This window comes from Balaenoptera borealis (assembly GCF_965194805.1).
Source record: "Balaenoptera borealis genome assembly, chromosome: 18".
NCBI classification, from domain to species: Eukaryota; Metazoa; Chordata; class Mammalia; order Artiodactyla; family Balaenopteridae; genus Balaenoptera; species Balaenoptera borealis.
The window spans coordinates 2,122,635-2,149,177 of record NC_138877.1 but is presented as its reverse complement, the minus strand read 5'-3'; the positions used below and the strand labels follow the sequence as shown (position 1 = coordinate 2,149,177).

At 40.1% G+C, this 26,543-nt stretch overlaps 1 protein-coding gene across 6 annotated transcripts in view; it reads left to right on the top strand.

Moving 5' to 3' along the window:
• XPO4 (exportin 4) overlaps window positions 1-26,543 on the top strand; it is a 110,878-nt gene that overhangs the window by 23,268 nt on the left and 61,067 nt on the right. For 2 of the 6 annotated variants that reach the window (XR_014236793.1, XM_082364907.1), the window contains exons 3-6: window positions 2,699-2,840; window positions 6,789-6,927; window positions 16,723-16,839; window positions 17,557-17,710. Coding sequence is in view for 5 of the 6 variants with exons in the window: in XM_082364907.1 (XP_082221033.1) it covers window positions 2,699-2,840; window positions 6,789-6,927; window positions 16,723-16,839; window positions 17,557-17,710 (552 nt within the window). In the remaining variant the exon portion in view is untranslated. Of the gene's footprint in view, window positions 1-2,454; window positions 2,592-2,698; window positions 2,841-6,788; window positions 6,928-16,722; window positions 16,840-17,556; window positions 17,711-26,543 lie in introns of those variants that run through there. The other 4 variants (XM_082364909.1, XM_082364911.1, XM_082364908.1 and 1 more) reach the window with 3 other exon arrangements.

Genomic DNA, 26,543 nt, shown 5'->3' with positions numbered 1-26,543 from the left:
GAGAAAAGGATTTCCTTCGTTTCTTATCTCAGAGGTAGCCGAGACAAAACAGAATGAGCCTGAGACGTATTACTGTTGGTGTGCGTGTGTGTCGCCGTGCAGCTTACGTTGCCTCTGCTTTGGACAGGAACCCCGAGGCCAGAGAGGGGAGTGTAGTCGCTGGACGCCAGAACGCAGCGCTTTTCCTCTCGGCCCTTAACTTCACTCTCGCTTTAGTCTCCCTGGCTCTAGTTTCAGATGGCCGACAAGATACATGTGAATTTTATTTACGTAATTATTATTAAAGAGTTACTGTGGTAGGAAGTGAAAGCTTCCTGCTAAAGTGGCTTAAACTAATTTGTCATCTAAACAGTGTACTAGTCAGTGGGAAATCATCCCTAAGGGTATTAGAAATTCTAGTTGAACTGTGAGTTCTGCACACGGAGCTGGCAATTTTGAGCATCTTTCCAGCACAGAGCAAGAAGAAAGCTCCTGTGTGTGTCACGTCCTCATCTTCTGCTGGCAGGCTTCCAGAGCTCCGGCGAGCATCTTCTGCACATTTCTGTTACGTTCAAGTGCAGTTTATGAAGGCCAATGGCAGTTTCTATGAGAAAGTATAATTTATTCGGTTAGGAAAACTTTTAAATTTGGAATCTGGCTTTCTTTTTTTCAGATTCCTCCATTCTTAGAGACAGTTTCTTATAGGAATAGTAATTTAGAGATCTTCATTTGATACAAAACAGAGAAATCTAAGGAAAAGAATTATCTTGAAAACTTCTGAATGTGATTTACTTTCTGTAATTGTCCCCCTACTGACCCTTGCAGAAAAGGGGAGGGGGCAGAAAAAAGCTAGGCTGTAAGCGCAAGGAGTTAGACAGGAGCATGTTTCATTGCTCACGAGAAGCAGGAGTGTGTGCCGGGCCTTGTCTTGTTGGCACCTGCATTTAGGTCAAGGCGCGTGTCACCAGAGGACATCAGCCAGCCACGCGGGCTGCAGTTTCCTCTCACAGTCTCTTGGTGCATCAGTTTCTTCAACAGTCAGATGCAGGGATCGGATTAGATGATCTTCGGAGTTCTATTTCTAAAATTCTGTGAGTCCCTACAATTTTGCTTCCTTGTTAAAATCCATGGTTAAGAATTTCAGGTCCTTAGAATGTTTACTATTTCAGTAGAAAGTGCAGATAGGCAAACAACCATCATTTTCTTTCAAGAAGAGGTTTATAATAAGAGATGATTTGAATTACCTTTATTAGGCAGTACCATATTTCTCCTTAGTGAGCAAAATAGATAGAACTGGTTTCTGTTTCAAGTCCTCTTTGAATAAAACACTTTTTTTTTTCTCCTGGAACTTTAAACACATCTTTTTATAATAGGTTTACATTTTTGGAAGCTGTTGCTTTATTTATTCATTATATTTTAAAGTTTCTAAATTTTTGTGAGTTCTGATTACCATCTCAATTAGAATTCATGTTAAGATGGCATGGACTAATCAAACTTAAAAAAAAATAAAGGTCCAGATTGGTTCCTCTTATTAGTTTTAATATGTTCAAAACTCCTGTGCTGTAGTCCAGTGTGATAGGAATTGATGTAGGCATACCTTTCCTCGCACATTTTTATAGAAAATTGTGTCAAGATCACTTGTAATATTTTTAAATGATCTGTGCTTGAAATGGAGAGAAAACGATGTGCCTGCCTGTATCTTCACGCTCTTCTGAGAAGTTCTTGAAGGTGCTATTCTGTGCCTAGAGGTATTTCTCGGGCTTCCAGGCACGCCTGTCTAGTGATCTTGGCAAATACCCAGGAGTTGAATCAGACTCTGCATGGGTTTCGCATGATGGTTATTTTGTAGAGCTTCAAAAAATTTCTGCTTTTTCTTGACTTCATTTTGACTGTTTCTCCCTTTTGATAATGCTATTTGGAAACTGATTGTAGTGGTATTGCTGAATAAAAGAAAAAATAGAAAATTAATGTAAAATATTTCTTCAGTATGTTAATTTTCTATTTTTTTCCCCTCCTGATTCAGTTCTTAGTTCGGATACTGTAACTTGCTAGTTAAAGCTGGATCTTTCTGAGTGTAGCTTTGGGATTTTACTCAGTTTGATCAGTATTGCAATCAGAAAATACACAAGAACTTCTCACCTTGTGTAAATGTGACCCCCCCCCCTTTTTTTTTTAACATTTTGAGAAAAAGAACATGAACATGATTGTGTTTATTTCTGAACTTGCTATTGGAGATGGGCCATCCTGCTGAAAGCTTAATTAATTACTGAATTAATTACTGAACAAACAGATATTTTGACAGCATGGCTCATCGCAGATAGTAATGTTCAAAGACTAGTTTATTAGATACTTTTCTGATACAAAGTTCTGTTTTGCACAGGGTGAGAATCTCTTAGGAAATTTTCTGATTGCTTTATATTTTTATTTTATTTTTTTTAAAGCTGTGTTATTTTTTAGTTCTTCATGCTTTGGAAGTAACAGTTGAAGAGAGGTGAGGAAAGTTTGTGAAAATTGTGATCGGTGATTAGCTGCCACCTGCCTGAGGTGTCTTCTGAGAGGAACTAACCTCTTTGTGGTGCTAGAGCAAAGGTCACTGGATAAAAAAGGAACAGGTAACCATCTCATTCCTTGTCTGAAAGTTCTCTTTAAAATTAACAAATGCAGAATGTTCAGGGGAAGGTGAGCTGCTGTTTGAAGACGGTGTCTGTTTCCTCCTTAGAAACGAGTAAGGTAGACTACGTCCTCTTTCAAGCTGCCACAGCCGTCATGGAGGCCGTTGTCCGCGAGTGGATCCTCCTGGAGAGAGGGAGCGTCGAGTCACTGCGCACATTCCTCTTAACCTACGTCTTACAGAGGCCTCAGTAAGTGCGCAGGGGAGGCCGCCAGGCCAGACGCTTCCCTGAGCCATCCTTTGGGATGCTTTTCCTTTGCTTTTTAATGATTGACATTTACGGTTAAGCTCTGCGTGGGCTTGTATTTTAAAAACGCACACACGATTGTAGGTTGTTTTGGGACTTAATGAAAGAATACTTTTTAATTTAAGCTTGTGACACTGGGTTTTGTTTCTTTGAAGAGATTGTGCTTCGATGTTAGGGTTTTTTTGTTGTTGTTTAGTTCCGGGATTTTGGTTATAAATAAAAGTTGATCTTTGACTCTGTCGAAAATCCTTTATACTTAACTTGATCTTCTTTTGGTTGTTGGTATGTATTATAAGACGTAAGTGAGTAGCCAGGAGGGTGAGGGGAAATCAGGCACCATTATCAAACCAAATGTTACACGTATATATATGTGTCAGCACGTAGAAACGTGCATTGAAAAGGTTGTAGAAGAAAAAGCACCAAATTCTTTAGCGGTTGTTTTTGGATAGGGGATCAGATTTGAGGAATGGGATGAAAGTGAATTTTCTTTTTATATTATACACATATTGTTTAAAAAATTTACAAGATTGTGTGTATTCATTGCTTGTATGATTTAAAAGCAAATGAGGAAAACTATTAGCCGTACAACTTTGGGAGAAATTCATTTCCTCTGTATCTTTTTTTTAAAAGTCCCCTTAATTCCAAGTTGTCTTCTAAGACGAGGCAGCATACATTGTATATATGCAGTTTGTGCCGTTGAATACTTTTTTCGTAGATACTTATTTTCACACTCAGTGAAGAAAATATTACATAATCAGAAATGCTGGTAATTCGGAATGTTGATTGATGGCGATAAAGATGCATAAAACTTTACAAGTAAGTCCAGCGTGCTGTCATACCTTTGTTCCTGCTGACTTCACTGGCAGCCTCTGAGTTCATAAAATTTAATAATACTTACTGGCATGACTTTTGCACTCAGTAAAGTGCTAATAAGTGCTTCTCATATCGAAAAATGTATGAGAGAAAAAAACCAAGTGTTACTTAGCCGATCAGCATGACAGGTTTAGTGGACAGCGTGTTCCAGGGACAGCAAGTGTACATATCGCTGAGTGAGGGTGTGGCTTATTTTTTCTGATTTTAACAGAATAAGGAAAACTTGCCCCTGTTTCAAAGCTTTCTCTTCTTCATGCTGGTTTTCTTCCTTTATTTAAATTTTAATCGGTTGTTTAATGAGCCCTTTTGGGTGGATACTAACTTGCCCTGGAGCTGCTGATTTATCGCAGCCCCACCTCCACCCCCACTGAGCTCGGCGGTTTCAGCTGTGTGTATGCATGTCATCTCTCATGTTATCCAGAATCATCTCACCGTAATAATTTTGATTCAGGAGCTATTTTAGAGTTGACTGTAGGGTTCCACATTGAAATAGTTCACTTATGTATTGTCTCCCAAAGTCTTTCTTGTTTTTGCTGCGCAGGTTGTGGGAGGGATCTCAGTTCCCCCACCAGGGATTGAACCTGGGCCATGGTACTGAAAGCCCAGAATCCTAACTACTAGGCCACAGGGAACTCCCCCAAACTCTTATTTTGGAAAAAAGAAAAAAAAAGTTTTCAACCAAGTTGAGAGAGTAGTACTGGGAACACTCACGTGCCCTCTCCCTAGTAGAGGCTCAGCCAGCATTTAGGGATACTACATCCCCGAAGACTGCAGCATGTCTCTCCTAAGAGATCATCTCAATACTCTTGATATAATTACTATATTTATATTATTTAATGTAATTCTGACCTCATATTTTGATATTCCCAGTTTTCTGAAAAATGCTGTTTATATCCTTTTCCTCCTTTATAGGTTACTTTTTTGATCCAGGATTTAGCCTCAGATTACGTGTTGTATTTAGTTGTTGTGTCTCTTTTAATCTAGAATAATTCTGCCTTTTTTTGGTCTTTCATGACACAGACATTTTAATCTTGCAGAGTGTCCGATGAATGGATTAGAGTCAAGTTAAAACTTTTGGTGCTCTGCATAGGTGGAACGCTACAGGTTATATACTGTAGAATACTAAGTACGTAATGTTGTGTACTTCCCATTGCATGCATGGAAGTTTTCCTTTTCTATTTTTTTCCTCCTAATTGTGATTAAAATTTGCACAGAGTGAAATGCAGGGTACACTTTTTAATTTTTATTTATTATTTTTTATTTTTTGGCCACACCGCATGACATGTGGGATCTAGTTCCCTGACCAGGGATCGAGCCCGCACCCCCTGCATTGGAAGTGCAGAGTCTTAACCACTGGACCGCCAGGGTACACTTTTTTAAAGGCAGTATGGCATAGTGGTCGAGAAAGGGGCTGTGAGTTCCCCTTCTGCCACGTAACTCCATGACCGTGGGCAAATTATTTAACCTCTCTGTGCATTAATTTTCTGATTATTAAATAGAGTGAATAACAGTACTGATAGTACTTTACTAAAAAGATTGTGAGGATTAAGTGTATTAATTTTTGTGAAGTTAGTTTATATCAAGACAGGTCATAGGCACTCAATAAATGTTGGGTATTATTATTTATTTTCCTAGTAATTTATAATTTTTGCCAGTAACAATGTTTAAAGCTAGCTTTATGTACATTTCTAGTAGCAGTCATTGTGTTTGAAACTATTGTGTCCCCTCAAAAGTACGAATATTCCCTTTGGTTAATTCACATTCTTGCACACAGTAGGATCTTTGCTTTTATTCGCTTAATGAACGTTTCAGGTCTGCTTTGAAGGAATACTTTCCGTTCTTGACGGAGCGAGACGCGTTCGTTCGTTTGCATGAACGTCTGGGGAGTGCGTGTTATGCGGCAGGCGGCGTGCTTTTCTGTGGGACTGCAGCAGCGTGCGCAGCGCGGCGCGCTTCGTGTTGCGTGAAGTGTGAGGGAGCCCTTCTGTGTACTGACCAGCCACGTGCAGAGAGTGGCGTTTACAGGCCGGGAACTGAAAGAGGTTCGGTGTAGCTGTGGTCGTGAGAGTGCGTGGAGGGGCTGCGATGAGAGGGGAGCAGATCCCTGGCCATGAAGGGCCTTAGAAGTGGGTGGCCATATCGTTTATGTCCAAATGGGGACATCTTTCAGAGTAAAAGAAAGCACTATTTGTCACTGTTCTGGAGAGCAGGTAAATTGGGAGTACCCCAGGAAGGCTGGGATGGGACCCACTGCTTATAAGCTGTGTTAGGGAATTTGGGTTTTATCCCAAGGGCATGTGGTGGTTGTATCTGTACGGCATTCTAGAGGCTGGATTATAAAGTTCAGGGTTATGTTTTCTGAGCCTTCTTTTTAAGAAACCGTTGTGAAAAGGCAGTTAAATCCGTGTGCCCTTGTGGCCCAACGGCCCTTTTTAGGAGGCCTCCATCTGAGATGGGTGCTTCTGCCACCACACTGAGGGACAGATATGAACATTTACAAAGGTTTAGAAGAACGTGTATGTTTCCATAATGTTGTATCTTGGCTAGCTAGCATGTTGCCTTTCCATGTTAAAGGGAATGGATCTAAGATGATACTGCTGGTTGGAGATGGAGATTAGGTCCGAATGTGTCTCTTAACTGGTAGAATGTTCACCTGGCTCTTAGTGAGCTGATAACACCACCGGAGCTGCTGACACTCACGTAGCGCTTAGTGTGCACGGGGTGCGGTGTTAAGAATATGTAATTCTTGTGACAACCCTGTTACTGTCATCCCCATTTCACACGTGAGAAAACTGAGGCTCTGAGTGTGAACGGTCTTGCCCAGGGTCACACAGCCAGTGATAACTGGCGTGTGGATTCGAACCCAGGTCTCTGGCTGTGGAGTCAGCGCGTAACCAGGAGCACGCTACCTTAGACGTGAGCCGTGCTGATAGCAGCTGCAGGCACAGTGAGGAATTTGGGAGTATTTTTATATTGGATTTGTGTAAAAGTTTTCACAATGATTTTTATGTTTTACAGCCTCCAAAAGTATGTTCGGGAACAGATTCTATTAGCAGTAGCAGTAATTGTAAAACGAGGATCATTAGATAAATCAATTGACTGCAAAAGCATTTTTCATGAAGTCAGCCAGTTGATAAGTAGTGGCAACCCCACTGTGGTAAGTGTGCTAACTATTCGTAAATACTTAAAAGTTTTATTTTGTATTACGCAAATACCATTATAGCAACAGTAATGGATATCTACATAAAAGAAAAAAGGCACAGTCTAAGAAATCAAGCAATTTCCATTTGTTCATGTTTTCCTCTAGTCCGTTTTTTACATGTGCACGTACTGTAGATACAGTATACTTTGCTTTTTCGTTTGATTCTGTTTCTTATGTTGCCAGTGTTCATAATCATCATAAGTTCATAAACCTCGTGTAGTTTTCATAACCCTGTTTAATGGTGTCAAATATTACAAGCTAATGTACCATAATATTCTTAACCATTTCCCTTCTGTTGAACATTTCCCCCTTTTTTTAATAAACCTTTGACAAGTACTAGTGATAATGGAAATGTGAATAAAATATAAAATGATATCTGACATAAAAATTCCTAAATGTTGCAGTACTAATAGGCCAAGGTAGGCCATGACTACCAGGTGTGACTGTCAGCTTCCCGAGTTTTCTGGGAGCCTGGTTGCTTTTTCCCCTTTCCACCTCCCGTCTGCCTGGGAGAACCGGTCAGCCGGGAGCGTGACGGGTTGTGGCCGCCCTGTCAGAGGCCAGACGAGCTGGAGCTGGTGTTACTCATCAGCTGTGGTTGTTGGCTGGAACCATTGACTTTTATCAGCTGGGTGAGATTTAACTCATGTTGAATTGGGGTTGGCAATACCTAGCTCTTCTTTTTTTTTTTTTTTTCTTTTTTCATTGAATTACAGTTGATTTACAATGTTGTGCCAGTCTTGGCTCTTCTGATTCTCAGGTATTAAATCTTTAAATATTTTGGGTAGTCTTTTCACTTTCCCAGTTTCTTTTCTTTAATCATTTGAAAGATATCTGTGAGGCTGTACCCTTTACGATTCTGTATGGATGGTGTCTTCAGGGGGCCCTCAGCGCGCGGTGTGATTTTACGTTGTTTGTGGTGTGAGTTAGGGTGCCGTGGTCATTTTAGGAGGACCGTGCGCACTGTCCCTTCCCTTTCACAGTGTCTGAGTCTCTCCTCGCCACACAGAGACGTGCGCTCACCTTTCCGCTCCTGCCGTCTGCCCTCCACTCTGCTGGGAGTGACCCAGCAGGGTCTCCACCGAAGGAGTAAATGAGCAAGTTGTCAGGATTTCCTGTATCTACCCTAGGTGTTTTTTGTTTTTCCTTTGGAATTTTCCGTATCAACTTTATTGAGGAATAATTTACATGCGTTACTGCATCCATTGAAAATGCACATTTCAGTGAGTTGTGACAGTTCTGTGTACCAGTGAACAGTCGCACAATCAAGATACAGAATGTTTCTATCTGTGTTTTGATTATTGATTGTGTAGATATTGTGTTCTATGTCATTTTTGTGACAGGTTTCTTCCAAGAGTAATGCTGTCCAGTAGAACCTTCTGTGTTGATGCAGTGTTCAGTGTCTTTCCTCTCCAGGGTGTGGGCACCGCACTAGCCACATGCTGCTTTTGAGTGTTTAAAATGTGACCAAGGAACTGAATTTTTTAATACATTTTTTTTAAATTAATTAATTTATTTTTGGCTGTGTTGGGTCTTCGTTTCTGTGCGAGGGCTTTCTCCAGTTGTGGCAAGCGGGGGCCACTCCTCATCACGGTGCGCGGGCCTCTCACCATCGCGGCCTCTCTTGTTGCGGAGCACAGGCTCCAGACGCGCAGGCTCGGTAGTTGTGGCGCACGGGCTTAGTTGCTCCGCGGCATGTAGGATCTTCCCAGACCAGGGCTCGAACCCGTGTCCCCTGCATTGGCAGGCAGATTCTCAACCACCGTGCCACCAGGGAAGCCCCTGAATTTTTAATTTTATATAATTTTAATTAAATTTTATTTGAATTCAAATAGCCACATGTCGCTAATGGCAACCATATTGGACCATGTAGTCTAGAGACTTTAATGTCTAAAGGTCTAATTTTATGTTCCTAACACTTAATCTTAGTATTCTAAAATTTAATTGTTTATCTAAAACTAACAACTTTGAAGATGTGCATGTTTGAATCGTTACGTTTTGAGTTATTTTGGCTTTGTTTTATGTAGTGAGGAGCTCTGTTGAAAATAGTCCCCAGATAAGATTCCATTTACAATTTTTTGAGGTGAAAATGATTGGGAAGCTACTTTTTACTACTAATAATCTATATGCTCTCAAAGTTCTCTCTATTGGTAGACGTGGTCTCCCATTTCTGATGAAGAGCTTTGCTCTCGAGATACTGATGCTTCCGGGCTGCCCACATTCATCGTATCAATGTATCCGTAGTCTTACATTTCCCTGGATTTTTGTTAGCATTTCCTGCCTAACTAATGGCCGTGTGCGCAGTCCAACGGGGACGTCACTGTTGGTCAGGGGAAAATCAAGTGGTGGGCTGACTAGCCAGAACTCGTAGGGAAAAGGCTTGGAACTAAGGCTGCTACTTGGAAATACTATCCCAGCCCCTACTGCTCTAAATCAAGTTACTCTTCATAATTTTGGTTCTCTTCGTAATGTGTCAGGTGACACATTGTTTCACTTGACAGTGTGCAGTGAAGGAGTCCAGCTCATTGCAATTGACCAGGATTTAAACTTTAGGAACTTAAGCAGCAACTCTGGGATCTCTGCTTTTATGATTGTAGTTGGGTGATCATGTTGACTGGGGTTTCAGTATTAAGGTAGGATTTCTACAGTCTGTTCTCACCCCCACGAGTAGCTTCTTGGCAGCCGGATGACGAAGGATCCGGAGCCCTTGCCCCTCAGGAATGAGCACACACTCGGGAATTGTGTTCTCTGCTTCCTCTCCCCTGGGTAATTTGACCCACCACAAAAAGTAGGCCCACTGCGACCTGGCAATTGGTTTTTTTGAGCCACTGAAATAACTGATGTTCTGAGAATGATTGGAACAGATGTAGCTGTCTAGTTAGAGAGGATTTTGCTCTGTTCACAGTACATACGCTTTGAGGGGAGTGGATAAATTTAATATCCTCGTGAAATATTCCAAAGCAGGAGGAGTTTTTTAAAGTTGAATTTCTGCTAACAGGGTTGAGAACTTCTGTAGCAGTAAGAAGTCAGTAGCGGGCGGTAGAATTTAGTTTCAAGATTGCTGGATGAATTTATTTTGGTGACCACACTGAAAACACTGAACTCAGAAAGCATTCCTGCATTTATATGGCAAGTTTAGAATTCCTGCCTGGAGCCATTCCTTTTCATTCAGCAGGTCTAAAAAATGAGGTTACAGACCAGTACCGCATTTTACTCTGTCTTCCTCTCTGTCTTCTTCTCAGACTGTTAAGAATTTGTGGGAGTGCTTCAAGAATTTACTTAAGATTTTCTTAGTCTCAGAGACATGAATAGCAGTGGGAGAGAGGTTTAAAACTTTGATTAGAAAGTAAAATGGTAAAATCAGAACATTGATATAATGTTGGCTAGAAACTTTCTTTATAAAGGTGATTTTAAGAGATATTTGAAAGGAAGAGATAACTGACTCTGGTTTTCTTTGGATGAAAGAAAGGGTTGACCTCATGAATTATTAAGTTAGGTGACTAACTTTACCTTTGCACATCTTCTAGAATGATGCTTCCAATCAACCCCAATTGACTGGAAACTGTACGTAGTCTGGCTTTCCTGCTTGCTTTCTAAGAGTGTATTTTTCGGTCCAACATCATGCTAGTCAAGTATGCATGTTTAAATGAGTTTAGGGGCAGGATAACATCATACAACACAGATTTTGATTTTGGATTCACACTTAGGTTCAAATCCTAGCTCTGCCATTTACTACCTACTGAACTTGAAAAATTGTTTAACTTCTCTAGGTGGTGATTTACTAATACATGGAATAAATGTGGTAATATCCAGGCCCAGAAGAGGAAAGACAATATTAAGTGCATTTAGTAAGCATTCAGCGAATGTTTGTTTTATGTCCCTAGTGGTTTCACAACCCTTTGTTTATAGAATCTTAGGACATGAACTATCATCTCTTTCTATCAAATAATATTTTAAGTGTTGAAAATCAGAAGAAAGTATTTATACTATTATCCATTAACGGAAACTAATTGAGTATTTAAAAAATATATAACCAACATGTTAGCTTTCCTTTAAACGCTCTGAGAAGTATCTTCTGGTCTTTGTTCTCTGTAGATATTTATGAGTTAAACGATTTCCTATGGAGATTGTATTTTGTAGCCCCGTGCAGTTTTCTGTGCATCGTGATGTCCTCTCAGAGGGACGGTGCTCGTGCGGCTCTTACGTCCTGTGCCGTCTCCTCCAGTCTGTGCACAGGCTGCTCTCCCCCTGTGGCTGCGTCACCTTGCTTTGCAGTGGCGTCAGACCTGGGAGGGATACGTGTACAGAGGCCTCACTTCCCAAAGAAAGTGGTCAAATTTTTTATTTTAATTAATGTTTAAGCTAAATTTTTAACCTATTTCATGTTTGTTTTATTTCCTTTGAAAGCAGTAGGCCTATTTAAATCACTTTTAAAGCTGTTGAACGTATCATTTAAGCCTCCTTTCTTCCTCTTTGCCGTGCTAGAGAGAAGAGGGTGAGAAATTCCCCGTCTGCTGCAGTGCTGGCCCGGACGTGATAGCGACTTAAGCTCTCTTATCACAAGTCTCATTGATGTTTGCTTAGAGGAGCAGCTGGAAGTCTGCTTTATGTATGGCAACCTTTCATAAAGTTTATTCTTGGTAATAAAGCTCCTGGGGTAAGAGCCAGGCTATTATAAGAGACAATCCTCTCTCTGAACAAGAGTATTTTATGTTGTCAGCTGGAGTTAGTGTTTGAGTATCTTGTTCTTGTGACAGTAAGCTGGAGAGTAAGGCAAACTACCTCTGAAGGGTGTTTTTCCACTGTCATGAAATTAATGTCTTTTACTGGAAATGAGAATTCTGCTGAAAGATTTTTAATGCAAAGGCAGCAGTTACTTCAGTTGTTAGCCAGTGAATTAACTTGTGATTTTTTAGTACTTCAGTGAAAGAAAACATATTAGACTCTTTCATAACCTCGAGACCTCATTGAATTTCTTCTACTTGTTTTACATATTTAACTTTTCTCTTTGAAATTCATCAATAGGGAAAAAAAATAGGGAGCACATCATTTATTCATTTTCCACCTTCCCTTGTGTTAATGTCGTGTCAGGCACAGAGGCAAACATTGGTTTATTAATGCAGGTGATGTTTAGTGAGTACGCGCTCTATTGCTCTAGTGATGCTTTAGTTTTGGTTTTTTTTTTTTTAATCGATAACTTATTTTGTGATTTTAATTTGGTGGATTGCAGATAACAGTCAAGAAGGACCAAGACGCCAAAATAGGTTATTTTTTATGATAAGGATGAGAATACTGTTGCCGCTTCACCTTATCTCATCAGAACCTGCTACATTTACATAGTACTTTTTGTTGCGTTATCTGACTTGAAAGTTAGGACTGTGAATTCTGCAGTGCACAGGGTAGTAGCCCTTTTCGTAGATGAGAAAACCGTAGATGAGAAAACCGAGGCTCAGGTAGATGAAGTGGTTTGCTCTCACTTACTTGAAGTGATATATCTTGGACTCTCAGAGCCCAGATTTTCTGACTTCTTTTTCTGCACTATTGAAAGAGACCCGCAGAGCGTTGTTATTCAGAATTTATTTGGGAGATAGTCGTGATAACGATTATTGTTTGGTTTCTGACTTACTGAAAATGAAAGTTGTCCCTTTGGGACTGCTTGTTAGTGCTGGTCAAATGGCCAGCAGCAGCGAGTGACAGGCACAGACAGGGTGATTGGGCAGAGCTGTGGGCAGACGTGCATCGGGGCTTGGGGCTCTGCCCCCAGGTGTCGTAGGCTGGGAGCCCCGCCCTGTGCGTTTCAGCAGAGACTCCAGGTGCTCTCCTTGTCACCACGTCATGTAATCATTGCCTTAGAAATGATTCTCTTGGAAAATTTTACATGAAGTAAGTTTCATTAAAAGTTTGCTTGCTGCATTTGGAAAATTAACAGATACTACCTGAATTCTTTATGATCCTGGATAAATGAAGCATTGCCATGTGAACCTCTTAGAAGTCTAAGATTTGTACTAATGGTACTTTATACTGGCTTCATCCCTGTGCGCTTCAGCGTTACAACCTCGTATATACTGCTTACCAGTCAGTCCGTCACCTTTCAGCTGGTTTCATTGAGACTCATCTCTCTGCAGTACCCACCACAGGTTTTTGTCTCCGACCCTCTGAAGTATTGGAGTCACCACCTCTAGTACAGAAATAAGATCCAGCCCTGCCTGAGGCAGAGGCAGCCCTGGAGGCACTGGTCCGTCGGGGGAGGGAGGGGGGTCAAGAGGTAACACACTCGGGCTGACCCCTGACACCTAGAGTGTGAAGCAGGCAGATGGGAACCTCCACAAGGGTAAGGACGACAAGAACTTGTGGGTGCCTTTCCCCCGCTTCCTTCCTCCCTTTCTCTGTCCCGAGAAGGAGCTTCCTCTTTTCTCCCTCTCGGCCGCTTCCCTAGCTGTCTCAGTGCACTGCCCCTGCTCCGCAAGTCACTTTATGTTACTGAGATTTAATTGATAAATGGTTGTGGAATCGGGTAATGCGTCTTAGACACACGGTGTGTGCTGGATTCCTCTGTGAGTAGGGAGAAGTGCTTTGCTCTTTTAATGTACAATCAGTGCTTCGTCATTCTCCAAGAATTTCTTAATTAGCATCTCTGAGCCACAGTAGTATAATCTTTTTTTTTTTTTTGGCCACACCATGCGGCATGTGGGATCCTAGTTCCCCCACTGGGGAATCGAACCCAGGCCCTGACAGTGAAAGTGCCAAGTCCTAACCACTGGACCGCCAGGGATTTCCCTATAATTAATGTTTATGATGCTAATCTCAAATCCTTTCAGGGCTTCCAGGTTAAGGAGCAATTAAACTGTTTGGTTATCTTTTAATGATGAAAATATCTTACTGAATTTTAGTTCTTAAAAAGCTGGTAATTTTAGGTGGGTCAAGGCCAGGACATTTGACTTCTGGCATTACCACTAACCATGCTGCATAATTTATTTTTATGTATTTCTTAAGTCTTTGAGGGGTAAAGTTGGTAAGGAGACACTTGTTTTTGAAAATTTGTCCTTTTATTTCATAAGTGGAAAGTGGAAAAAGTAGAATACAAAACAGTACACTGGGTTAATAGTAATGGTATTGTAATAAATAATGTATAACTGCATTTCAAAATTGGAAAGCTGTAAACAAATGTTACAGTAGTAACCTATGGATGGTTATTTTTGTAGGAAGAAAAAGTTATTTAAAAACAAAATATTCTTATGTTCAACCAGCTAAGTCCACAATAAGAATGTGTTTTGTTCATGCTTATGCACTAAGAACACACTTTCTTTTATGGGTGAATTTGTACTTCATTGTCGTGAAGTTTGTCGTTGTGGTGGGATGTCTTTATTGCTACATCTCAAAAGCAGTCCCGTCCCACCGAGGGCTCCTTGTTTGTCTGCTGAGGCTTCTACTTTTAAAAACTCGTAGTAGCCTCAGAAAGGTCGTCCCCTTTCACTGCTCCTACCCTTTCCTGTCCACAGACACATGCTTGTAATCCTAGGAAGTGTTTATTTCACAGAAGAATAAAGCTTTATTGTGAGTACATGTTGCTTCAATCATTAATTAGGGTCGTGTTACTAAAAATTTAAATATGGTCGTAGTCTAAAAATATGCCGTTTTGTGGTGAATATAGTTTGGCACTAAAAAACAATTTGTGGCAAGTTATAAATTACTTGTGCAAAACTACTATAGATAATTTACTTGTAAGAACGATAAGTTTGTGTTTGATAGTGCTTCTGGGTTCTTTTCAGCTTGCATGTTTTTGTATAAGTTGTGCATGAATTCTGTTTTCAGTAGATTGATTATCTCACCTGAGATTCCAAAATTAGTTTCCCTTTTTTAGTAAGACATATTTTCTTAAACATTTAGGTATCTGTTCATAGTGTCCTGTTCACTTAAGTCTTATTTAGAAAGGGTAGGAGAAAATCAAAAAATATGGGGAAAGATTGTTTTCAGAATCATATGGTCTTGTAATCCATCATGGTAGATCCTTGAATTTCATTAATTTGAATTTAATACTACCCACTTTCCCCACCAAAGCCTAGCTATATTTAAAAACTGTGTTCATGGTTGATCCCAACGGTATTTAAATGTATCTGAACTTTTGATTGCTGGCACTTTGATCATTAATCACCATTTTAAAAGAAAGCCATTTTCTAAAATACAATTTTGTTAACTAAAAAAATGAACGATTGTACTTGATGCGTTTCTAAGGTCTCTTTCAACTGTAAGATGAAGTGAGTATGTGATAAACTGTTTCTCTGTAAGAGGCTCTTTAATGCTTGGTTTCTTCCTCCTTGTGCCTGGGTCCGTGCAAAGGCAGTTGAACTTACGCACTTTTCTTGAAGATTGGGTAAAAGGGGACATTTTAATGTTAAAACAGATGTATCAATATATTTTGAAGTACAATTACAGAGAGAGAGAGAGAGAGAGAGAGAGAGAGTGTGTGTGTGTGTGTGTGTGTGTGTGTGTGTGTGTTTAAGCTAATGGAGCTGTAGTCAGAGGACTTACTGTTTGTTGAACACAGCCGTGTCTGTATACCCCCAGATTCCCAAGGGTATTTGCACGTATTCTGTGTTGTTAGGGCTTCTTGGTGTGGAAAAGTCTGAGAAACTGCTTGAGTCTCTGGGCTAGTGTGCCATCATAATTGTTAATTATACATCATACTTACCCTAGTTAAGATTGAGGCATATAGGAATTTAATTCTTTTTTACATTTTTTTAGAGGAAAATTTTAGACATACACAAAAATATACAGATATACTACAAATAGTCTATTGGTCACCTGTGTAACCATCATTCATCTTCAACAAATATCAACTCATGCTAATCTTTAGGAATTTAATTTTATGTATATTTGCTAAGATTTGCCAAGATAAGCATCTGTAAGGTCAAGGTACTGACATCAGAAGCATTTCTGAGCAAAGATGTTGCAGTTGGTGGGCGGGTAGGACCGTGCTCAGCTGTTGTATAAGCTGCATAAATAGTATCATCTTGACTTTAATCTTTCGGTTGTTCAGAGGTAGTGTGCATATTTCTGTGTAACCCTTGGAAACTTGCCAGAATAATTTGTATCGTCCCCATCATGGCACCTTGAGTCTGAATAGTCTATGAATAAAAGCAGCGAGTTGAGAGTAGGCGCTTGTTGGATACAGCCATCGAGAAGGAAAATCGTCATTTTCAATTTTAAAAACTTAGGAGTACTCCGTGGTTAATGTTTTGGAGACTATAAAATCCGTTCCACTTTTCATCTGTTTGGAAATACATTTTACAGACATCAAAACGTAGAGTCAGATAGACCTGGGTTCAAATCTCAGCTGGCCTGAATTACTTGCCCTTTGAATCTCACTTCTTTCAAATGTAAAATGGGGATAGGGATTGTTGTGTGAATTCAGCTAAATGATATGTTAAATATTGATCATCTTAAAATATCATTTACACTCTGTAGTTGAGTACGAGTAGGAATACTCAGGAGTGTGTCCTGAGTTCAGGTCTCAGATAGGTTTGTATAAGTGGAGTGAGGAGGAATGTTAAACAGTCTCAAGGCCACTGGGAAAGGAGAGCTAATCTTCATCTTGTCTTATCTGACCTTCAGACGGGTAGGTATAAGATCTAAAGATACGATGGAAGATCTAAAGATAAAAATGTTTCATTATGTTTGAACCAATATTGTATTGAAACAAAGCATCGGCAAAATCATGCCTCACAATTATTTGTTATCAAATAATTACAGCAAACTCTGGCCTGTTCTATTCTAACTGCACTATTGAGTGAATTCTCAAGTTCAAGTAAAACTAGCAACATTGGACTGAGTATGGAGTTCCACGGCAACTGCAAAAGAGTTTTTCAGGTACCGGTATTTTTGTTCTTGTGTTTTAATCATTAGATCACTCACTTTTCACTCAATTTGTTGCTAATGGAGTGAGGACATTGCTTTTATCTAGTTGAACAAGAGCCTATACTTGAAGGTTTGCGGTGTGATTTCATAGGATATAGTAAAGCGATAGGTTTGGTGAACATAGTTGACGGTTTAAGATTATTTGTTTAATTCTAGTCTTAAAACAAAAAGGAAATGCTACTATTAAGACCCTTAGCTTATTAATTTTGTTCTTATTGTGTTTAGATAGAACTAATTCAATTGGTGGGACTCCGCTGGCCTTAAAAATAGGCCTGGCAATATGCCAGAGAGGGCTGTGTATTTCAGTGTTATTGCAGATGGTGTGGGCTCTTTGTTTCGTGTGTATTGTTTGGCTCTGAAGTAAAGTTGTGTGAAGGCACTGGTTTCAATCCGAGGGCTCCGCACTGAAGCCGCTGAGCCCTCAGCTCTGTCGTGGTCGTCAAGACCTGCTTCTCTAGGGAGTGGCATTTATGTGACGGTAAAGGTATTCGGGCCGGCATCACTGTAAATTATAAGCAGGCCTAAAAATGGAAGGTGTCCTTAAAGAAGTGATGTTTTCCGTTGGAAGTTTTAAGGTTTTTATTTGTTTGTTTTGTTTTATGGTTCTAAAAGGGACCATATCTTGAATACGCTTTTGATACAGAAACACGTGTGGTTAATGTACTGCAGGAAGAAGACCTCCGTCAGATCTTCCTGCTCACAGTGGAAGTCCTGCAGGAATTCAGCAGGCGGGAGCACCTCAGCGCCCAGATGTCATCTGTGTTCCAGCGCTACCTGGCCCTCGCCAACCAAGTCCTGAGCTGGAACTTCCTTCCTCCAAACTATATCCTTTCAACAGCCGAACGGTTTATGTGTGGTCATTTTCATAGATTGACTTAATTATGGCTAAAAGTACTTTATCTCTGCAGGTTTATGAAACATGTTTTTGAAAGAAAATAAGAATCTTTTAGAAATGGAATTTTACTTTATTTAATAATACCACAGTGCAGTAGAGTACTTAGAAAATTTTCAATTTCATTCATAACTTTGTAGAAGAGGGTTGAATAAATGGAAACATTTGGTGGATCATTGGGCTGTTGCTAACCAAGGGATAGGAGTATGCCTTAGGAAGGGAAGGGAAAAAGGTGGCAAGTGCGTTTTACCAAGAAACCGAATCATTTTCTCCTGTAACATGTAAATTCCATTCAGATTTTGACTGACTTTCCTTAAGGCGGTTTTGGAGTTCTCTATTTGATCTTTGTGGATTACAGTTGCTCAAGTGTAGGTAATAAGGTAGTAACATGTTTACCCTTCGGAGAGTGTTCCCAGTATAAAAATAGGAAAATTCCATTTCTAGCAAGTTATTTATTAGGAATACAAATTAAGTTTAAATAGGTTATATTATAGATACAAAGTGTCTGCTTTTTTATCATTTACTAAAGTGGAGAAATTTGTGTTAGAAAGCAATTCCTTAGTTCAGAGTTTATGATTTGCTTTTCTAGAACATTGCTACCTTGTTAGATTGAAAGCAGTAATGTATGGTGGGCTGCCCATATGTATCATAGTTGAGTCACACGGGTCCAGGCTCAAGGTGCAGCCGATCTCAGGCAGATTACTTAACCTCTCTTGAGTCTCAGTTTCTCCAAATGTAAATTGAGGATGTGGATTGTTGAGTGAATTGAATGAAACATTCAATTTTAAAATAATTGTTTAAATTTTAAACAATTTAAAATACACTCAGGAGTTAGCTACTGTTTATTGAGCTCTTGGTAGCCTCCTTGAATGAAGAAGTTCCTCAGCTTGCTGTCTGTGCTGTGCTCTTTCTTCTTAATCTGGTATACTCCTTATGGTATAGGAAATGACAGGAAATTTACTTCAACCTGTTCTAGGTATTGTTAATAGGAAGTTGGGGGGGGTCTACTTAGGAGAAAAGGGCAGATGATAAGCAAATAGGACATAGATATCCAGCCATTTCAGAGATTAGGATGAGCTGGGAGCTCTGCACTCACCTACACAGATCTGAGCTAATTACCTGGGCTGTAAACGGTGAGGTTTTTAAGGGGGCAGGGGCAAGGTGTAACTCTTTCTTCTGTTTTCAAGCTAATACATTCATGTAATAGAAAATGAGTTGTAAGATGCCATGTAGGGTGATAGGTCTGTGACGGGAACCCCGAGTCCTCCAGTTGTTTCTCAGAGGCGGTCGTGGTGAGTGGCTGTCTTGCAGGGCAGAGCTCACCGGGAGGTTAGTCGTGCCCCCTTCTACCCTAGGCTCTAATCCTCCTTCCCCTGATAGTCAGTTTTACATCTTCAGTATATTCCTTTTGGTTGTTAACAGGCACGTATTGTCTTAGGTTTGCGTTTAACAAATTTCCCCTTTTAAAAATTTCTTAATTTTTGCTCTGGTTTTTGTTAGGGAAAAAAAAGAAAGATGTTGAAAAACTTTGAGACAGATTTAAAAAGTAACAGGCCATATGGAGCTATCAAAACATTAATTATATATGGGAAAATCAAGGAAAGTTACACTGCATATATTGTAGCCAATTTTAAAGTCTCTGTTTTAGGGGAAAATGCAGTTGGCTGAAAAGTGACTGTTTTGTAAAGGGAAACAGTGCTCTGGGAGTTTGGAAACAGTTTGTCTAAAGATCCATACACACATAAAATATTTTTATAAAGCATGTAGATAAAGCTTTGGAAAACTTGTCATCTAAAAATGATAGGCAGGACTACAGTGTTGCTGACGGAAAGAATTCATTGTTTAAAGAAAAGTAGATCTTGCTCTTGACGTACAATGTTCTGTCTCATGGCTTACAAGTGAGTTTCTTTGTGCCTATATATGTTCCGACAGCAGCCATTTGTTGGCTAACAGCTACAGTTAAGCATTCCTTCCTTTAAGTGGATTAGCTTAAGTGTAGGAGAAAGAATATGGCAATGGAATTAAAAGAAGCTGCATTGTCAGTGCTAATTAAGAAAACTAGTTTCAAGGAACCCAGTTCTGCCATAATTTCTAATTTTGGCGATTACTTGCAGATCTTCTGTTCAATAAGCTGGGAAGGAGTTGAATAATTATTTAGTTTTTAAAATTAATTAATTAATTTTGGGCTCCGTTGGGTCTTCGTTGCTGTGCGTGGCTTTCTCTAGTTGTGGCGAGTGGGGGCTACTCTCCGTTGTGGTGCACGGGCTTCTCATTGTTGTGGCTTCTCTTATTGTGGAGCACGGCCTCTGGGCGCGCGGGCTCAGTAGTTGTGGCTTGCGGGCTCTAGAGTGCAGGCTCAGTAGTTGTGGCGCACGGGCTTAGTTGCTCCGTGGCATGTGGGTTCTTCCCGGACCAGGGCTCGAACCCTTGTCCCCTGCAGTGGCAGGCAGATTCTTAACCACTGCACCACCAGGGAAGTCCCAATTATTTAGTTTTATACCTTGAAAAAGGTCTAATGATCATATTTAGCTTAATTAATATATTGAGTTGATGTCTTTTTAAAATACAATTTGTCTTCTAGGATAGACAGAATAGCAAGTAGACCTTGTAAAAAATACATTGTGTGTTTTGTATCAAATCTATTTGATCATTTAGAATGGTATGTTAAATGAGTCTGTGTTAAATTACCAGTATCAATTCCTATTCACAATTTTTGTAATCTGCTATCTTTTTTGTATCTTTTTATTTTGAAGTAATTTTCAGCATGCAGGAAATACTACAAGGGTAGTTGAAAGAATTGCCATATGCCCTTTACCAGGATTCACCAGCTGCTACCATTTTGTCCCATTTCTTATTCTTCCTGTCTCTGTCTCTCATTACACACACACACGCGCGTGTACGTGTGTTTGTATGACAGTATGTGTATATTTAAACACATTTCTTCTGAATTATTTGAGAGCACTTGCAGACATTATACCCATATACCTATGAGTACTTCACTGTTTTCTTGTGATCAAGAATTTTCAAATTGCACTGCAGTTCTTATAGGAGAATGTCTTACAAAACTCTAGTATCATTTTCAAAACCAAGAATTTAATGTTGACACATTGTTATTATCTAATCTGCAGTCCATATTCAAATTTTGTCAGTTGTCTCACCAATACCTTTTGTAACTATTTTCCGTACTTTGTATTTAGTTGTCCTAAGTCATCTTTGATCTGGAAAGCTCCTCAGCTTTTCTTTGTCTTTCATGAATTTGACATATTTGATGTATATAGATAAATTACTTTAAAAAAATACCCCTCAGTTTGGGTCTGTTGGATGTTCCCTCCTGATAGTTTCGGGTTATTCATTTTCGTAGGACTACGGAGTAGTTGGATTGTTTCAGCTTTTTGGCTATTATGAATAATGGTGCTATGAACATTCGTGTGTAGTACAAGTTTCTGTGTGGACTTCTGTTTTCATTCCTCTTGGGTATACCTAGGAGTAGAATTGCTGGATCATAAGGAAACTGATTGTTAACCTTTTGAGGAACTGCCAAGCTGCTTTCCAAGGTGGCTGCACCATTTTACAGTCCCAGTAGCATTGTACGCGGGTTCCAATTTCTCCACATCCTGCTCAACACTTGTTATCTGTTTCTTGTTTATAACTGTCTTATTTCGTATGGAGTGGTATCTCATTGTGATTTTGATTTGCATTACCCTCATGGTTAATGTATCAAATGTCTTTTTTTGTGGTTATGGGCCGTTTGTGTATCTTCTTTGAAGAAATGTTTATTCATATCCTTTGTCCATTTTTAAATTGGGTTATATTTGTCTCTTTAAAATTGAGTTGTAACAGTTTTTTATATCTTCGGATAGAAGTCCCTTAGCAGATAAATGATTTTCAAATATGTCCTCTCTTTCTGTGAGTTGTATTTTTACCTTTTTTTAAAAACATTTATTTATTTATTTATTCATTCATTCATTCATTCATTCATTCATTTATGGATGGCTGCATTGGGTCTTCGTTGCGATGTGCGGGCTTCTCATTGCGGTGGCTTCTCTTGTTGCGGAGCACGGGCTCCAGGTGCCGGGCTTCAGTAGTTGCGGCACGCAGGCTCAGTAGTTGTGGCTCACGGGCTCTAGAGCGCAGGCTCAGCAGCTGTGGCGCACTGACTTAGTTGCTCCATGGCATGTGGGATTTTCCCAGACCAGGGCTCGAACTCGTGTCCACTTCACTGGCAGGCAGATTCCTAACCACTGCGCCACCAGGGAAGTCCCTATTTTTACTTTTTTATGGTGAACTTGGAAGCACAGAAAGTTTTAATTTTTATGATGTTTAATTTATGTCTTTTTTTCTCTTGTTGTCCTGTCTCAGAAACCATTGCCTGATCCAAGGCCATGAAGACTAATACCAGTGTTTTTTTCTAAGACTGACTTCTTACATATAGGCTCTTATATTGAGGTCTTTGATCCATTTTGCGTTAATTTCTGTATATCATGAGAAATAATGATGCAACTTGATTCTGTTGCATGTGGATATCCGGTTATCCCAGCAGATCACTGACTGTTGACGAGAAGGAGGAAGAATCTGGTGGAGTAGGAAGCACTGGAGAGAGTGCGGTGGCGGGGTGACTGACTGCAGCTTCGTTGCCCTAACGTCATTTGTGGGTTATTCGTCTTTTTAAGATTTATGAGTTGTGGGACCTCCCTGGTGGTTTAGTGGTTAAGACTTTGCCTTCCAGTGCGGGGGATGCGGGTTTGATCCCTGGTAGGGGAGCTAAGATCCCACGTGCATTGCAGCCAAAAAAACCAAAACATAAAACAGAAGCAATGTTGTAACAAATTCAATAAAGACTTTAAAAATGGTCCATATCAGGGTCTTCCCTGGTGGCGCAGTGGTTAAGAATCCGCCTGCCAATGGAGGGGACATGGGTTCAAGCCCTGGTCCGGGAAGATCCCACATGCTGCAAAGCTACTAAGCCTGTGGGCCACAACTACTGAAGCCTGCGCTCTAGAGCCCGTGAGCCACAACTACTGAGCCCGCGCGCCTAGAGCCCGCGCTCTGCAACAAGAAAAGCCACCGCAACGAGAAGCCCGCGCACTGCAACGAAGAGTAGCCCCCCGCTCGCCGCAACTAGAGAAAGCCCGTTCGCAGCAATGAGGACCCAATGCAGCCAAAAATAAATAAATAAAATAAAAATTTTTTAAATAAATTAAAAAAAATGGTCCACATCAAAAAAAATCTTTAAAAAAAAAGATTTATGAGTTGTAAGAGTTCTTTGTGAACTCTGAATATATAACACAAATTCTTTAGCGGATGTATGATTTTCACATATTGTCTCCCATTCGGTGGGTTGTCTTTTTACTTTCTTGATGATGTCCTTTGAAACATAGAAATTTTTAATTTTGTTGATGTCCGATTTATCTATTTTTTCTTTTGTTGCTTTTGATATATTTAAGATGGCTTTGCATAAACCAAGGTCACAGAGATTTTTTAAAGTAGACTTTTATTTTTTAGAGCAGTTTTCGGTTCATAGCACTCTTGAGCAGGAGGTGCAGAAAGTTCCCATGTGCCCTCTCCCCCACATGTGCATGGTCTTCCCGTCATCAGCACCCTACCAGAGGGGGGCTTTTTTTAATAATGGAAGAACCTGTATTGACACATCATTGTCCCCAAAGTCTGTAGTTTACATTAGGGGTCACTCTTGGTGTTCTGTAGGTCTGGACAAATGTACAGTGACATGTATCCACATTACAGTCTCACAGAGAGTAGTTTCACTGCCCTGCAAATCCTTTGTGATCCACCTGTCACCCCTTCCTCTCCCCATACGCTAGGGACCCGCTGATCTGTTCACTGTCTCCACAGTTGTGCCTTTTCCAGAACGCCATATGGTTGGGATCATACAGTGTGTAGCCTTTTCAGATGGGCTTTCCCTGAGTCACATGCAATTAAGGTTCCTCCATGCTCCTCCATGGCCGATAGCTGATTTCTTTATGTCACTGATTAATATTCCACTGTTATGGATGACAGTGGACTTAGCCATTCCACCAATGAAGGACAGCTTGGTTGCTTCCAAGTTTTAGCAGTTATGAATAAACATGTGTGTGCAGGTTTTTGTGTGGATATAAAATTTCAGCTCCTTTTGGTAAATTCCAAGGAGTGCAATTGCTGGATTGTTTGGTGGGGGGTATGTTTAGTAAGAAACTGCTGAACTGTCTTCCAAAGTGGCTGCACCATTTTGCGTTCCCACCAGCAGTGAATGAGCGTTCCTCCTGCTCCACACCCTCAGCAGCGTTTGGTGGTGTCAGTGTTCCGGATTTGGACCCTTCTCATAGGGGTGGAATGGTATCTCATTGTTTTACTTCGCATTTCCCTAAAGACATGTGATGTTGAACATCTTTTCATGTGCTTATTTGACACCTGTATGTCTTCTTTGGTGAGGTGTCTGTTAAGGACCTGGGTCCATTTTTAACCAGATGGTTTGTTTTCTTATTGTTAAATTTTAAGAGTTCTTTTTATATGTTGGATAATAGTCTTTTATCAGAGATGTCTTTTGTAAATATTTCCTCCCAGTCTGTGGCTTATTGTCTTATTCTCTTGACAGTGTCTTTCACAGAGCAGAGGTGTTTAATTTTAGTAAAGTCCAGCTTATCAATTCTTTCTTTCATGGATCACGCCTTGTTATTTTGCTAAAAAGTCATTGTCAAACCCAAGGTCATCTAGATTTTCTCCTATATTATCTTTTAGGAATTTTACAGGTTTTTGGTTTTGTTTTTGTTTTTTTGACCACGCTGTTTGTCATGTGGGATCTTAGTTCTCCGACCAGGGGTCAAACCCGCACCCCCTGCATTGAAAGCGTGGAGTCGTAACCACTGGACCGCCAGGGAAGTCCCTTACAGTTATGCATTTTACATTTAGGTCTGTGATCCAGTCTGAGTTGATTTTTGTGAAAGGCGTAAGGTCTATCTATATCTTGATTCTTTTTTTCTTTTGTATGTGGATGTCCAGTAGTTAAGTACCAGTTGTTGAAGACTTTTTTTTTGCTCCATTGCAGTTTACTCCTTTGTTAAAGATCATTTGACTTCATGTATGTAGGTCTATTTCTGGTTTTTGTATTCTGTTCCGTTGATCTATTTATTCTTTCTCCAATACCATACTGTCTTGGTTATTGTAGATTTATAGTAAGTTGAGTTTTGTCAGTTCTCTGACTTTGTTCTTGTCCTTAAGGTCACAAAGATTTAGTCCTATATTTTCTTCTAAGAGTTTTATGTAGGTCTGTCATATGGTAGGTCTATGATCCGTTTTATGTTTTGTGGAGATATAAGGTATAACAGGATCCTGTTGTTCTTACATCATTTGTTGAAAAAGGTATTTTTTTTTTCCAGTCGAATTGTTTTGGCCCCCTTGTATAAAATCACCTGGCTGTAAATGTAACAGTATTTCAAGATTATTTAGTCTTCTCTCTGTCTCTTTCATATCCATTTGAAGTTTAGGATTAGTTTATCAATTTCTGCAAAAAAGGCAGCTGGGATTTTGATAGGGATTATGTTGAATCTGTAGATCAGTTTGAGGAGAACTGCCATGTTAACAAATGGCAAAATATTGTTTTCCAATGCATGAATATGGGATGTCTTTCCATTTTTTTAGATCTTTAGTTTCTTTCAACACTGTTTTTAGTTTTCAGAGTAGAAGTTTGAACTTCTTCTGTTAAATTTATTCTGAGTATTTTATTTTTTAATTCAATTATAAATGGAGTTGATTTTACAATTATTTTTGTGTTCATAGCGGTGTATAGAAAAACAAATTTTTGTATATTGATCTTGTACCATGTAACTTTGCTGAACCTGTTTATTAGTTCAGATAGTATTTTTTTGGATCTTCTGTGTATATGTCTTCTGCAAACCTTTTTTTTGGGGGGGGCCAGTGCCATGCAGCATGCGGGATCCTAGTTCCCCCACCAGGGATGGAACCCGTGCTCCATGCATTGGGAACATGGGGTCTTAACCACTGGACCGCCAGGGAAGTCCCTGCAAACCATTATTTTTTTTAAAGGATTATTACATGTAGGTTTTATACGTGTAGAAGGTGATTTAGGAAAGCATCCTCCACTCCAGGCCTGGTGCAAAGTCTATAGCTTCTGGGATTTGGCAGGTGTTAAAATCATCTCCTGGCCCAGTGAGCTAATTGCTCTGGCCATTCTGCCCTGGTCTTACTGTCTTGAAAGATCTGAGATGAAATCCACCTGCTTTTCATTCTGTTTTAGATTATTATTGTCTAAAGAAAGTACCCTAGTCCTAGGATCCTCTGTTATACCACCACCCCATTTACAAATGGGCGCTAGGATTCTGGATGGTCTCATCTCTGCCCTTCTCTCTGAACTCTCTTTGTCCTCTTTCTGTTGGTGCTGCACCCACAGGCCAAGTTTCCTTCTGCCCTGGCACCTTTGCGGGTGGACTTTTCTCTTGCCTCCTAGTTGTGCCTCCGTCATTCACTCCAGACCAGGTCAGGTTTCTTTTGATGTGGCTTTTTTTTTTTTTTTTTTTTTTTTTTAATTTACAGTTTTGGCTGCGTTGGGTCTTCGTTGCTGCGCGCGGGTTTTCTCTAGTTGCGGCGAGCGGGGGCTACTCTTGGTTGTGGTGCGCGGGCTTCTCATTGCGGTGGCTTCTCTTGTTGTGGAGCATGGGCTCTAGGCGCTCGGGCTTCAGTAGTTGTGGCTCGTGGGCTCAGTAGTTGTAGCTCGCAGACTCTAGAGCGCAGGCTCAGTAGTTGTGGCGCACGG